The sequence below is a fragment of the Pyrgilauda ruficollis genome, unplaced genomic scaffold (genome assembly GCF_017590135.1).
Source record: "Pyrgilauda ruficollis isolate IOZ18807 unplaced genomic scaffold, ASM1759013v1 scaffold19, whole genome shotgun sequence".
In the NCBI taxonomy this organism is placed as follows: domain Eukaryota; kingdom Metazoa; phylum Chordata; class Aves; order Passeriformes; family Passeridae; genus Pyrgilauda; species Pyrgilauda ruficollis.
Window position 1 is genome coordinate 1816831 of NW_024518095.1, and position 12885 is coordinate 1829715.

General features: G+C 36.9%; 1 protein-coding gene and 1 long non-coding RNA gene across 3 annotated transcripts in view; both read left to right on the top strand.

The window, feature by feature from the left end:
* The window catches only part of LOC121352520, a 160608-nt gene that overhangs the window by 87602 nt on the left and 60121 nt on the right, over nt 1–12885 (top strand). The gene's annotated exons all lie outside the window — the stretch shown is intronic.
* LOC121352519 overlaps nt 1–12885 on the top strand; it is an 84080-nt gene that overhangs the window by 55784 nt on the left and 15411 nt on the right. Inside the window, exon 3 of one of the 2 annotated variants that reach the window (XM_041465556.1) lies at nt 3517–3784. The exons of the other annotated variant lie outside the window; for it this stretch is intronic. Within the exon in view, the coding sequence (XP_041321490.1) occupies nt 3517–3543 (27 nt within the window). The 3' untranslated portion in view covers nt 3544–3784. Of the gene's footprint in view, nt 1–3516; nt 3785–12885 lie in introns of those variants that run through there. 2 annotated transcript variants of the gene reach the window in all.

Genomic DNA, 12885 nt, shown 5'->3' on the forward strand with positions numbered 1-12885 from the left:
GTAATTAATGCCTGACTGAATGACCACGGGTACTGACTGGAGCAGTGAAATGCAAACTAATCCCCAAATTTTCCTAAACATTTTTCTAAATGAGAAATACCAGAATAACTGTAATCAAAATTACTAACTACTAAAGAGTAGAAGCAAATGCATTGATTTTTTAATTTGATTTTTGTGACTGAAGACGTCAGAAAGGTATTGATGTCGTGTTAAAAATACACTGGAAGAGTACAAGGGACTTCTGTGGATTTGGTTTAGGAATAGCTTTCTTTGTTTTTTGGCCAAGTCATAACAGGAAAACAAGTATTTTTCATAGAAATGCTGACATAACTTTACTAATAGCACCTTTAACAGAGGTTGTTACAATGTGTATTTACTCAAGTACAGGATTAAATAAGAGATGTGAACTCACCATAGCAACCCCTGCATCACATTGTAGATATGCTGCTTCTAAGATACGGCAAATGTTTCTGAAGAAATACACATGAATATGAGGTAAACATCTATCAATTCCAAATTGTGTTTCAAAAACACTTTGCCATACAGCATAACAAAAATGCAGCATAACTTGGTGCTCTGCAAATTAATGTATTACTGGATTATATTATTATATATGTTACTTATATTATATTATATTATATTATATTATATTATATTATATTATATTAATTATTGTTTATTTATTATAAAATACTGGATGGTATTTTCATTGTGTTATGAATTTTGGCTCAAATATAAATTTAGATAATTTCCCAATTCACTATAGCAAAAATAGTGACAAACGTGATATTGAAGTCCTCGCAAATACTGCTGTGAATCCTTACACTCAATAGGAATCCAGGAAACTCACCTGTCTGTTTTGAACCACCTCCTGCTGATGTTCTGAGATCTTGCAGTAATACTAATGGTCACCATAAGATATTCAGCAGAATTTTGTGAAAACAGTTAAAGTTGGAAGTAAGTCCTTTTACCCACTTTTAAACACTTTACTGTTTCCACTTCAGTATCCCTCTGCATCTTGAATTCTTTCAGCTAATGCATGTCCCTTCAATTTATCTTTATTCAGGTTGTCTTTCTTGCTTTGCTTAAAAAACCTGTCATTGTATTTACTTTTTTTTCCTTAAATGTTTTCACTTTCACCTTCAAACCACTTAGGCAGTACCTGAGGTGAGGTTCTGATGATATCCAGTGGGGTTGCTATACCTCTGGAAATTAAATACAGCTTTTGCTGCTGTACCTTTTTTATACTTTACCCAACAATTCATGGCAGAATTGACTCCTGCAAGGAGAACTAAGTGATCATATTTCTTTGGGTTCTTTCTAGATATTAAGCAACCCTATAGTTTCTCCCCAGATTTCAGTTGTAGAGGGGCAACACCAATTTTCTCACACTGCCCGAGATGACTGATAAAGAAGGCAACAAGTATTCTGGACCGCCACATAAAGTTGACTCCATTCATTCTTCCATCACCATTCAAGGTTTTGTCTCTGTGGTACAGAAATGCAGGAACCCTAAATAAATTTTGAATATTTTTGGTAGCAGAAGCAGAGGTTTAATTAAAATCTCAAAGCATTTTATTAAGTCCGAAAACCGCATTGTTAATCTGCATACCTACATTTTATCAGAAGGAAATGTTTTTTTATTCTTACAAATGAACAAGTTTGTTCATTGAGGATGTTAAAAAATCTGTTTAAAAATCTACTGATAAAATGCATCTCCCCATATGCAACTTATTTTTATTTCAACACCATTTCCCCATTAGTTTCCCATGTTTTTTCACAGAGGGCTATCTCTGCTTGGAATAAGGGATGATGTACAGTGCCTGAATGGTTTGTTCCTGGTGTTTCTGTGCACTGAGGACATGCCCTGCTGCCAGGTAACCCTGGTTATGATGGGGTTCAAGGGCTCACCTTACCCATGAGTTGGAGTCCAAGTGCTGCTTGGTGGTGCTCCTGCCCTGGCTCTGTGTTCCCTGGGATGGTGCCTTGATCCTGGTGGGAGCTGAGGCTGAGTGCCCCAGGGCCTGGGAGAGGTGTTCAACTTGTAGTCCCACCGGGACTGGTGGCCTCCTCCCAGACGAGCTGCGCAAGAAGCTAAATTTCGTCTCTGGTTTTTATTCCCTTGTCATGGCTACCTATTGGTGCAAAACATGCAGCTGCTCAGGTGAGAAGGGGGGGTTCAGTCAGCATGGGTGAAACCCTGCCACAAAATGCCTGCCTGAGAAGTTGTGTGACAATTTCCACCTTTGCTATCATTCAAAACTTCCTTTACGCAGCTCACCGTGCTCAGTTTTGACTGTCCCTTTGCTCAGCTTAGGGATAATGTTAATTGTGACTCTGTGCTGGCAGAGGTTGTCACAGGGTATTTGAGGTCTTCCCTTGGCTTCTTTATATCTGTAGTCCTCCTAGGTTTTCTTTGGTTTTTTTGTAGTTGTATTTTTGTTTAGTTTTTTTTTGCCTGGCTGATTGATTCAAGATACACCCACCCCAAGTTTATGAGCTTCTGAAACAAGAAGTTGCTGACTGTGGTCCTCAGATGGCTGAAATGATAATAATAATATGGCCAAAATATGTTTCTTATAAAACAATAACATTCTAGATTACTTCTCATGACCCAGGTTTACACACTTTAGTTTAACTGATGGAAATAGCCTACTCACCATGACATTGAGTTTCTTATATTAGCTTGAGACCTTTGTGATTAACTTTCACAGGGATATAACCACACTGCACTTGCTGTTGTAACTCCAGATCACTAAACCCTTCACAAACTCTATCAAAATGAGTCAAATATCTGCCTACATGACTCTCCAAATAACCATGACCAATGGGTACCATTTTCTGAAAGTAGTGACAGTCATGGGTGTGATGTGACCAGCGTCATGTTCAGCTGCCTTTGAGACCCTGCATTAAACAGAGTTTCTATTTATAACTATTTCTATTTATTGAAAATGGCTGTTGGCACCAGGACAGGCCAGAGCTTGCTCTTTGGTCTCTGGATCTACTAGGGAGAGCACTGTCTGTCTCCCACACCCTGCCTTTTCCCTGTCCAAAACAACAGCCATGTACAGAGCTGTGGAAATAGCTCATGACTTCCTGCTATACATACTGTACACATTGGGTGAACCCAATTCATTAAAAAAAAAATAAAAATCACATCCCCTCCCCTCATTATCCTTCCCTCCCAAGAATGTATTTCATCTTGACTTTTCCCCTACCTGCCTCACTCCGGATCAAAGCAATCTATTCCACATATTGCAACCTGGTGTTAAAATTATTGTTTTATAGTGCTTAACATTTTATTTTTCTTAAAACTGAACTTAATTTTTTTAATAGGAAGAAAAATCATCGGCTTTGTAAAAATGAAATGTCAGCATTAAATGGCTCAGAGAAGTACTGTGAATCTTTTGCTATTGCCATTACAGATTTTTGGGCTTACTACTTGCTGCATCTGTGTTTTTACATAGTGTTTTCAATGGAAATATTTCAAAAAGAATGTTTATTTCTCTTTTGCAGCAAACATTTCTGTTTGACATTATGTAATGCCTCATCATTGGTGCTTGAAATAAGCGAGCATTAAGGATTGATATAATATTATGTGGCTCACTGCTGCTCGTCACACCACCCAAGGGAATGGGACACCCTGAGAGCTGAACGGACTTAGAAAATTACTGAAAATGACTAAGCCTCTCTCCCAGATTTGTACAAATGATCCTTTTTTAACACTGAACTCCATAACCAAATCTGCCAATTCACATTTCTTCCCTTAATTATTTTTCATTAAAATTTGTTTTGGCTTTTGTTCTGTGGTTTTTCATTTTTTCAGGTTTGGGTTTCTTTTTTTTTGGCACAGGGTTTGTTTGTTTGTTTGTTTGTTTGTTTGTTTGTTTGCAGCTATTTGATTTAAGGGAACAAAGAGATCAAATAACCCTCAGGTATTTTTCTTACTGGAAGAAGTGTATGAAAGTTCTTTTATTATCCTTTTCCTTGCCACTGCAAGAAAATTTCCATAGATTATCATTACAGATATATTTTACAATGAAGAAATTAGTAACACAACACAAACACATCCATTCTCCTAATTGAATGAGCTACAGCTTTTTGGCTGAAACAAACAATAATATTATTTATAACTCAAATTTCATTCCACAAACTATGCTCTCATCTATAAAGAGACTATTAATGGCATGGTAGGGTTTCATATCGGTTTTCTATTTCTTTTTTTCCAGTGACTTTCCTGTTGACCCCTCTTTTAATTTACAAATAAAACCTTGACTTTCTTGACTTCCAGCACTGAAAATCCACCCTGGGATTTGAGATCAAGCTGTGTCCTTTCTGCTTTATGCCAAAATAGACTCTGGTTCACCTCCTCAGTGCTGAGGTGGCTCTGCAGGGCTGGCAAGAATGTAAAGAAACAACAGTAGTTTTGCCAGTAAAAAGATAAAGTGAACAAATTCTCTCAGAGGTAGGAAGATACCAATTTTCAAGTCAGCTTTATAGAAAACAGCTGTTCTTTGAAACAAATGTTCATAGGAGGATTGGGGTGGGACATCTCATTGCTCGTTGTTCCTGCACAGCCTTTTTCCCTTTGGTCTTCCCAGTTCAGCCTGTAGATCAATCCAGCTGAGGGGTTTGTGGTTGTGGCTGCACAGCCCTTTTCCCTGTCAGCACTGCTGGACTCAGGTGTTTCTGCCCTCTTTGAGCTGCTTGTGCCCTTATGCTTGTGTTGATGCTGAGAATGCTGTGTGCATTGGGTGGAGGGGTGTCCTCTGGAGGTCCCAAGCTCGTCTCTTTCAAGATGGGTCCCAACACAGCTCTGCAAACAGTTGGGCTGTCTTGGATATATACTCACCCTTCTGCTCCTGTATTTGTGGGGTTTCAGATGAAACCTAGGAAGTCAGTTTCCTAATTATTTTTTGAAGTCTGGTCAAGGGTGAACACAGCCAGTTTTTTGCAGTTAATTATAAAATCTTCCAAAATTCTTTTAAAGTCAATCTTCAGTATCATAGCTGGTAAATACATGTTCTCAGTGGGCGGAAGTCTGATGGATATAAAATCCCTTGGACAGAGCACAAGAGCTTTGAGATGTTCAGGTTCCATTGGGAAGTGAGTGTCTCTGCAGAGGTCAGCAACCCACTTCACTCAGACGCAGGGATCTAGCCCTCTGCTGCTGTCATGGGAGAAGGGCTCACTCCTTGCAAGGACAGGAATTTACACAGGGCAGAGAAATGTGGGCAAAGCAGAGAGGGTGCAAGGCCTGACAGCAGTCAAAAAGGTGCCAACAGGGACTGCTCCAGTGGTTTTTCAGAAGCTGCAATTATTCCTGCTGTCAGCCAGGAGTACTGAGGCACACGATAGGTGACAAACACTCAAAAAATAGTAACAGGTGAGGTCAGGCAAAGACAAAATTGTGTCCAAAGGCACACATGAAGCCCTCTTCCCTGTCTGCAGAGTCTTAACTCTGTTGGCAGAACACAGGTCCAGCTACTCAATCCTATAATTCACTGTGTTTTATTTATCATTTATTGAAGAATAGAGAGAAGGTAATGATGCATAACAGAACTGCCCCTGGAGCTCTTTCAGGCTGTGGACCACAAAATCCCAGTTTCCAACTCTGAGAAATAATCAGCTACAGTACTGTTGGTTCTTAGGGACAAGTGAAGTTCATGATGACCTGCTGATATCTGGACTGTCAGCTGCCCAGTGCTGTCAGCCTTTTCCACTGGCTGTCCCCTGCCACCCCATGCCACCAGCTATGCTGAGAGCACTGAGCTCATCATGCAATGCTGCCACAACCCTTCTGGAGAGCCTGACAAGCATTGAGAAGCAAAGCTGAAAAATTATTTTTATAACAGAACAGAGTTAACAGAAGAAACACTGAGCCATGGGGAATGTGCATTGGCATTTACAGTTCCTTTGCAGATACATCCTGTGTGAAATGTGAGTCTCTCCATTGCCTCCTTGAGTTTAATGAAAGAGATATTTAGTGGAACTTTTTTTAATCTTAAATGTACTTTGGCTGTCTGGATATACACTGACATGTAGACTAAGAGAAAAGGAAGATAATTACAAAACCTAATTAAAACAGCTTCCACATAAACCAGAGATTTACACAGAATTTCTTCCAGAAGAAATTGCTTTGTGCTTGGTTTGGCTAAATAAAACTTATGTTTTATTTTTGATGTACTTTTTTAGGCTACATCTGCAAATCCATATTTGAGTTCTAATTTTAATAATGACAGTAATCTGAACATTCACTTTTTTCTGCCTAAGGGGTAAAAATCTAAATGTGGCAGAAAATGTATCTTTTAACACTGAGCCTCTGTAAATGTTTCATACCAGCCACCTCTGAAAAGGTAATTCTTTTTCAGGAATAAACTCAAATTCATTAAACCAAAGACATTCACGGTTAAGACATTGACTCTTTTCTCTTAGCCCAATACTATTTGTTTATGTATTACAGCATCTACTGAACATTATGTAAGACCTGTTGCAAGAACTTGTGATATCTGATGAATAAAGGACAAAGTCTCAGTTTAGTTTTGAATTTTCAGGGTTGAGTGGATCCTTCTGTAACCCTGCCCCAGGTCTTACTGCTCCAGATGGTTCAACTGCAAATCATGTCTCTCTGATTAATGGAGAAGCTCATGTCACTGCATGCCTTGAGTTTGCAACCCTCTATGTACAAAGGAAATCAAAGGACACTCCTTGGGAAAAAGTGTTAAAATTCACATATTAACTGATACATTTCTTTTTGAATTAGATGAACAGCTAGACTGCATTATAAGAAAAAACCTTTGCATTTTATGAGTTATAGTCACTTAAATTAGAAGAATGATCCTCTGAATCAAAATTCTATACTTAGCTCAATTTTTAATATTCTGACTACATGGACATCCATTTTGACATCACACAAACTAGTTAGCAATCAGAAAGCTTAATCTTGTTCTTTTCATTCAGATGAATATTCTTGCTGGGGTTAATGAAGTTCTCATAAGAATAATATGAACATGGTTACTTCTTGCCTAGATAATGTTAAATCATTTGATTAAATCCCTTTTTGCCCCTCAGGGCTACTGACAAGAAAAATTAACCAGGACTACTCACAAATATCCAGCTATGATCCAGTACAAACCACATACTTTCCCAGGGAGAAAAAGAAAAGGAAGTTTCTTTAAGCAGAAGTATGTTTTTAATATGAGAGTGAAGACAGAGTTATGCTGTTGGATTACCATAATTAACTAGGCCAACTTTCAAAAAACACCAAACCCAAATATGCCGACAAATTGCCTTCAGAAATTAATTGGATTCTGCATAAAAATATTTTGCATTTTACTTGCAAATATACACTTTTCCTGAGGACAAATGTGTTTGCTCATTTAATTAAATAATCCATGCTATGACATACCATAAAATATGCAGAACAGTGGATTCAATGGCACATGGACACCCAGATCATGGCACTTCTTTTCTTCTTAGCTCTAGAATGGCCATTGAAACACTATGCCCATCACATGGGTGAAATGCACTTTGGGAATACAGGCAAGATACACTCAATTACTGCTCTTTATTTAATGGATATAAAATTGAGAGGAGATAAATGCTTTTAATCAGTAGGAATACATGTTGCATAAAGAAAACTGCATCAAGGAAATGTTGGTGTCTCCACACTGTAGAGCAATTTTAGCAAGGATTGTACCTGCAAGCATGAATGTTTGACAATCCCTACAAACAATCCCACAGTGATGATTAATAGTTAACAATGAGCAGGTAAAGTCCTCTAGTATACAATCAGCTCTAAAATTTATAAATATTGAAATCCATAAAATCCTGTATAATGTTGCCTCAGTAGGAGACTGGCATGTGAGGACACAAAATGTTAACCTGTCCCATGGACAAAGCTGGGCTATTGCTGCAGGCAGTGCAATGGGAGGGGAAGACCTGTTCCATGTGGCTTCCGCTTGGGCTATGCAGGTAGCTCAGTAAACATGGTGTAGGGACAGCATCATTTATTTTCACCAAATCACCCATAGCCATGCCCAGAAAAATGAATTAAGATTTTGGAACTTTTGGTATTTTCTACCTCTTGATTTCTTAATTGATAAATAGCTGTTGCACTTTGCTCATTTGATTAAATAGTATTTACAGTTTTACTTTTGTGGTTATTCCTCTCTTTTGAAATTTAAAAAAAAAAAAACCAGAGAAAAATAAGTCAATAAGAAGAGTTTAAGTCTTTTGGCACTTTCAAATTAGTTTATTTTTGGAAAAGCATGGCTTCATTAATATGAGTCTACATAAATACTTTCAACTTTTTTAGCTCAAACCTTCCAGGCCATTTCACCCTCAGAGCCAAAATGGAGATGTTTTGAAATAGGAAAAACTTATGAGGCTGCTGATATGTGGTAAAACAAAAAATAGATAAGAGACTGTCACAGTGTTCTAAGCCAATGTGTTCCAGCAGCTGCATCATCATCCCTCCACTTGGCAAATCAGCATGTTTTTTTCCAGGTGTCTCTCTGCTCCCTCCTTTCCTTCTTCAGTCCTTCCTTTTTTTCCCTCTTGTGTTTTACCCTGTAAAAATACATGTTAGCCACAGGACAAGAGAGAGGATAGCATGACTTGGCAGGAAAAGTAAGAGAGATGGATATCTAGAACAAAAAAAGGAACAATAATAAAATGGTGGAGCAGACTGTGGAAGACAGGCAGGCCCTTGTAAGTACAGGCAGATACTGGGATGAGACTAAAACAGAATATTTAATGTATGCCCATAGTAATTATCAATATTAATATCACTACATAATGGCTGTTAAAAGCATAAAACTAAGAAAACAAAAATTGATAGAATTCATAGAAGCCATTATGGTAATTTAAATCCTTATTATAGGTGTTTACTTATGTCTTAGGGTAGAATAATGAACCTTTAATTGCAGGCAAGCAATTTTATGTAGGGATAAATCAGAACTTGGGCACAGTGATAGCACTTATCCAACAATGCTCTTGATTTTGGCACTCATTCAGCATTTTCTATATTAAGTTTTAATGCAAAACATCTGAAGCACACAGTTAATAAAGCTGTTCGGTACAACTCATATACAATGAAATGTTTCCCATTCTCTCCCCTCTTTTTTTCCTTTCAGCTCACACAGGTCTTATTTTTACAGAATGGCTTCACTTTTTTGATCTCCAAACTAAGGGAAAAATGGAGCCAAACAAAATAAAACACACATGCAGCAAGAACAGTTGATTTCTGAGGCTGGAAGGGTGAAATGCAGAATGACTTATTGTTCCAGGAATGTTTTGTTAAGCATGGAGAAATATTGTTTTCTAAAGGAACTACACATATTAAATGTCCTTAAACAATGTCATATCAAAAGACTGATGACTGTATTTTAAGAGCAGGTGATCTTAATATTAGTCTAGAATAGAGTAAGTAATATTTGTGTTAATTTGTTCTCTTTTCAGTGCATATTAAACAAAATATGACCTGTCCTGAACTTGTGATTCCTTGAGAAGTAATATAAAATGTTACTAAGCATGCTAACGGGATAGAAAAGTACCCTTACCCTTGTGTCAACACTCAGACTCCTGATTGCCTAAGGCAGCCCTAGCCAGAGGTCCCTGGCCAGCAAACTCCCCTTCACACGCTATCAGAGGCCCAGCTGATGCAGCCAGTGTGGTCTGGGCTGCAGCCTGGGGTCTTTTCTTTCCAATCAAAGACAGATTTTTGGTGCTTGCAATGCAGCAGTGAATTCACTGGAGGTGTCCTAGCCAGTGAGCAAGGTGCGCACTGCTGGGCAGATCCACGTATAGGGAGCAAGGTTTACTGCAGCTAAGTTAAAACCCCTGCCACAGTTACTAATATTTGCCTGATTTACAAGATGGAAAACCATAAGGTAAATAACAAGGTTATTTGTGCTATCAAGGCAAGGGAAGAGAATGGTAGTGACATTGTAAAAAGTACCAATATGAAGAGAATGAAGAAGTTCTTACTTTCTGTATGAGTATGGAAAATAAGAAGAAAATTAGGCAATGTTATCTAAAATAATTTCTGATGGCTAATATATTAAAATGTCTGGAACCCCAAACTCAGCTATCAAGCAGCTGCCCCAACATCCAAAAATCTATGCAGACTTTGCAAGTAAATTGCAAAGGTTGCAAAGGCTCTGGCAAGAATTTAATACCAAAGACAGGAACAAGTTCTGTCTACTTTTCTCATCTGCCTTGGCTACTTACCTTGCTATCGACAGTGCTTTATTATGTACATATATATATATATATTTAAATACACACAAATGTTATTTTAAACATTCAAATGTCAACAGTAGTCATATTTCAGCTCTTATTAAAAAATTTATCAATTTTTAAACTCTAATTTTAGCAGATTATTGCAAAATCTCAGTAAGAACTAGATTTGAATTTGAATATATTTAGGAATAATGCAGTTCTAAATATTTCAAGTTGGAATAATTTATTTATAAAGTAAAACAGAATCTAGTCAGGATTTCATGGTTAGAAGTGAAATTATTTGTCTGGCTTTGCATTTGATTGGACTAATTGGTGGCTGGACTCAGCATAATTGTTCTGTTTCCTAGGAAATGACACAGTGTGCTACATTTTACACGAACGATATCATCTGATATATGTTTTATACTAAATTATGGGGAAAAAAATTTGCAAGATGAAGAGAGAATCTTATTTTACACAACCAGTTTCACAAACCTCTCTGAAACTAAGGTGTTTAAATGGCCAGAATAATCTTGCTTGTTTTGCTGATATAACTTTTATACAATCAATTTATGACTGATATTTTTTGAGTTTATGCAGCCTTATATTCCAGATCTCTCTTTAAAGATTATTTTATAACTAAAACTGAAATAAACACATCAACATACACACAAAATTTCTCTTAACAGAATTCTAAGGTGGTGAGTTCAAGCATGCAAAGGATTTAGAAATGTAAGAATCAAGAATGCCAGTGATCATGGTCATGTCCCTTTTATAAATATGCATAATATTTAATGGTATTCCTCTATTCTCTGTTGCCGTTCCCACTAAGAATTTTTCCACAAGTTTTTGTTTGGCTGCCTATGGAAGGTAGCTCGTCCAGGCCAACAAGCCCACTGCTAAAGGTCTAGATTTTATTTCAAAATTTGATGAAATTTATCAGGTTGTATTTTTTTTCTTAATATTGATCATTCATTAGCAGTTGAAGCATGGAAGTTATGTGTAGGCACATAAATTGTTCATCTTAGCTTGTTATCTGCCATGAAAAAAATCCAGCCCAAATAAAATTGGAGAACATTATAAGGAACTTAAATCACAGGTTGGTAGTGGGGAGTATTGGGCAATCTAATATTAGTGCAGGCTGGAACTGATGGGTTCTGCCTGAGCTGCAATCCATAGAGCATGTAAGAATATGAATAACATAAATTCATTAAACCATCATTTTGAATAGCCTGGAAGGTCCATATTCTTTCTTGTCATAGACAGCTCTGGAAACGTGAGACAAAGGATAAAGGACTGGAAAAGAAAAGATTGGATATAGACACCTGAGTGGCATTTTAGTTTTCACTTCTCTGAAGTAGCCTATTGCTCTTAAGGAGGGTATAACCCTTTCTGAGCCCACAGACAAAACAATTTAAATCCAGCATGGTTAGAATATGCTGTGTGAGATGGGCTGAAGCCAATCATGGGTAGAGGTCCAGTTTGAGCCTAGAAGTATCATGAAAATCGCAATATTTATTCAGAAAAATTCAAAAGAAAAATAATACAAATTTTTATTTTCAACAATTGCATGGCTTCAAAATTGCCCACAATGTTACATCAATGTCAAGGAAGAGTTAAATAAGCTCAGAATGAAATGACAGAACACAAGTCAAACATCCTGTCTGGCTAAATTGCCACAGACTGTACCATGTGATTGTGCAGAAAGCACTAAAATGCTGGAGTCTCCACCTACAATATAGGGAAAAGAGGGATTTATCTAGTGATAAGTTAAAACTGTTCCTAGTTACGATTTCTCTGATTGGAGACTAGTACAGTACTTCATTGCAATCAATCTGCCTTGCCTTGCTAGAGAACAAAATGCAACCAGATTCAGAAGAAAAGGAGATGACCTCATGAACTTGAATACATGCCCTACCTCGTGGCTGTCATTAACTTATAGTTGTTTACCAAAGGATCATAAAACTTTTGTTGCAATTAATGACTGATAGCGAATTTTAAAATCCAGAGACATGTCTGTTAAATTAATCAGCAAAGGTTACCTTGCCCATGTTTATTCAGGTTTTATTTATTGTGAAATATGAGATGACATATTTTACTTGTCACTGTGGAAATATTTATATGCTGAGTGAGAAGTAAATAAAATACCTAAAGAATAGTTAAATCATAATTATTACTAATTATTGAATAAATGAAATTTTTTGATTTTGAAGCTGAAGATGATGTTTGAGACGCTGAGTTTGAAAAGGAAAATTAAACATTCAATTTATATGTGGAGTTCAGATTCTAGTTTGCAGTTCAAAAATATCTGGGAAAGCATGTAAACATATACATGACTTACAATTTCTTGGGTCGTGGGCATGGGAGAGTACAAATAATATCAACTTGGAACGTATAGTAAAGTAGCATTAAGTATGTACACTAAAAGTAAAGGAAAGTACAGGATGACATCAAAGGGACTAAGGATACTTCAAGGAAGCTGCAATTTCCAGTATGGTAAAGCATTACATTATAAGCTGCATAAGAAAGGGAAATTATCTAAATTCTGGGTCTTCATATGCAAAATTTTTCCCAATGTATATTGATTTTTGTCACCATTAATTTCTGATTTTATCAGTGATTTCTTGAAAAATTGCATTTTGATAGCATTTAAAATTACAG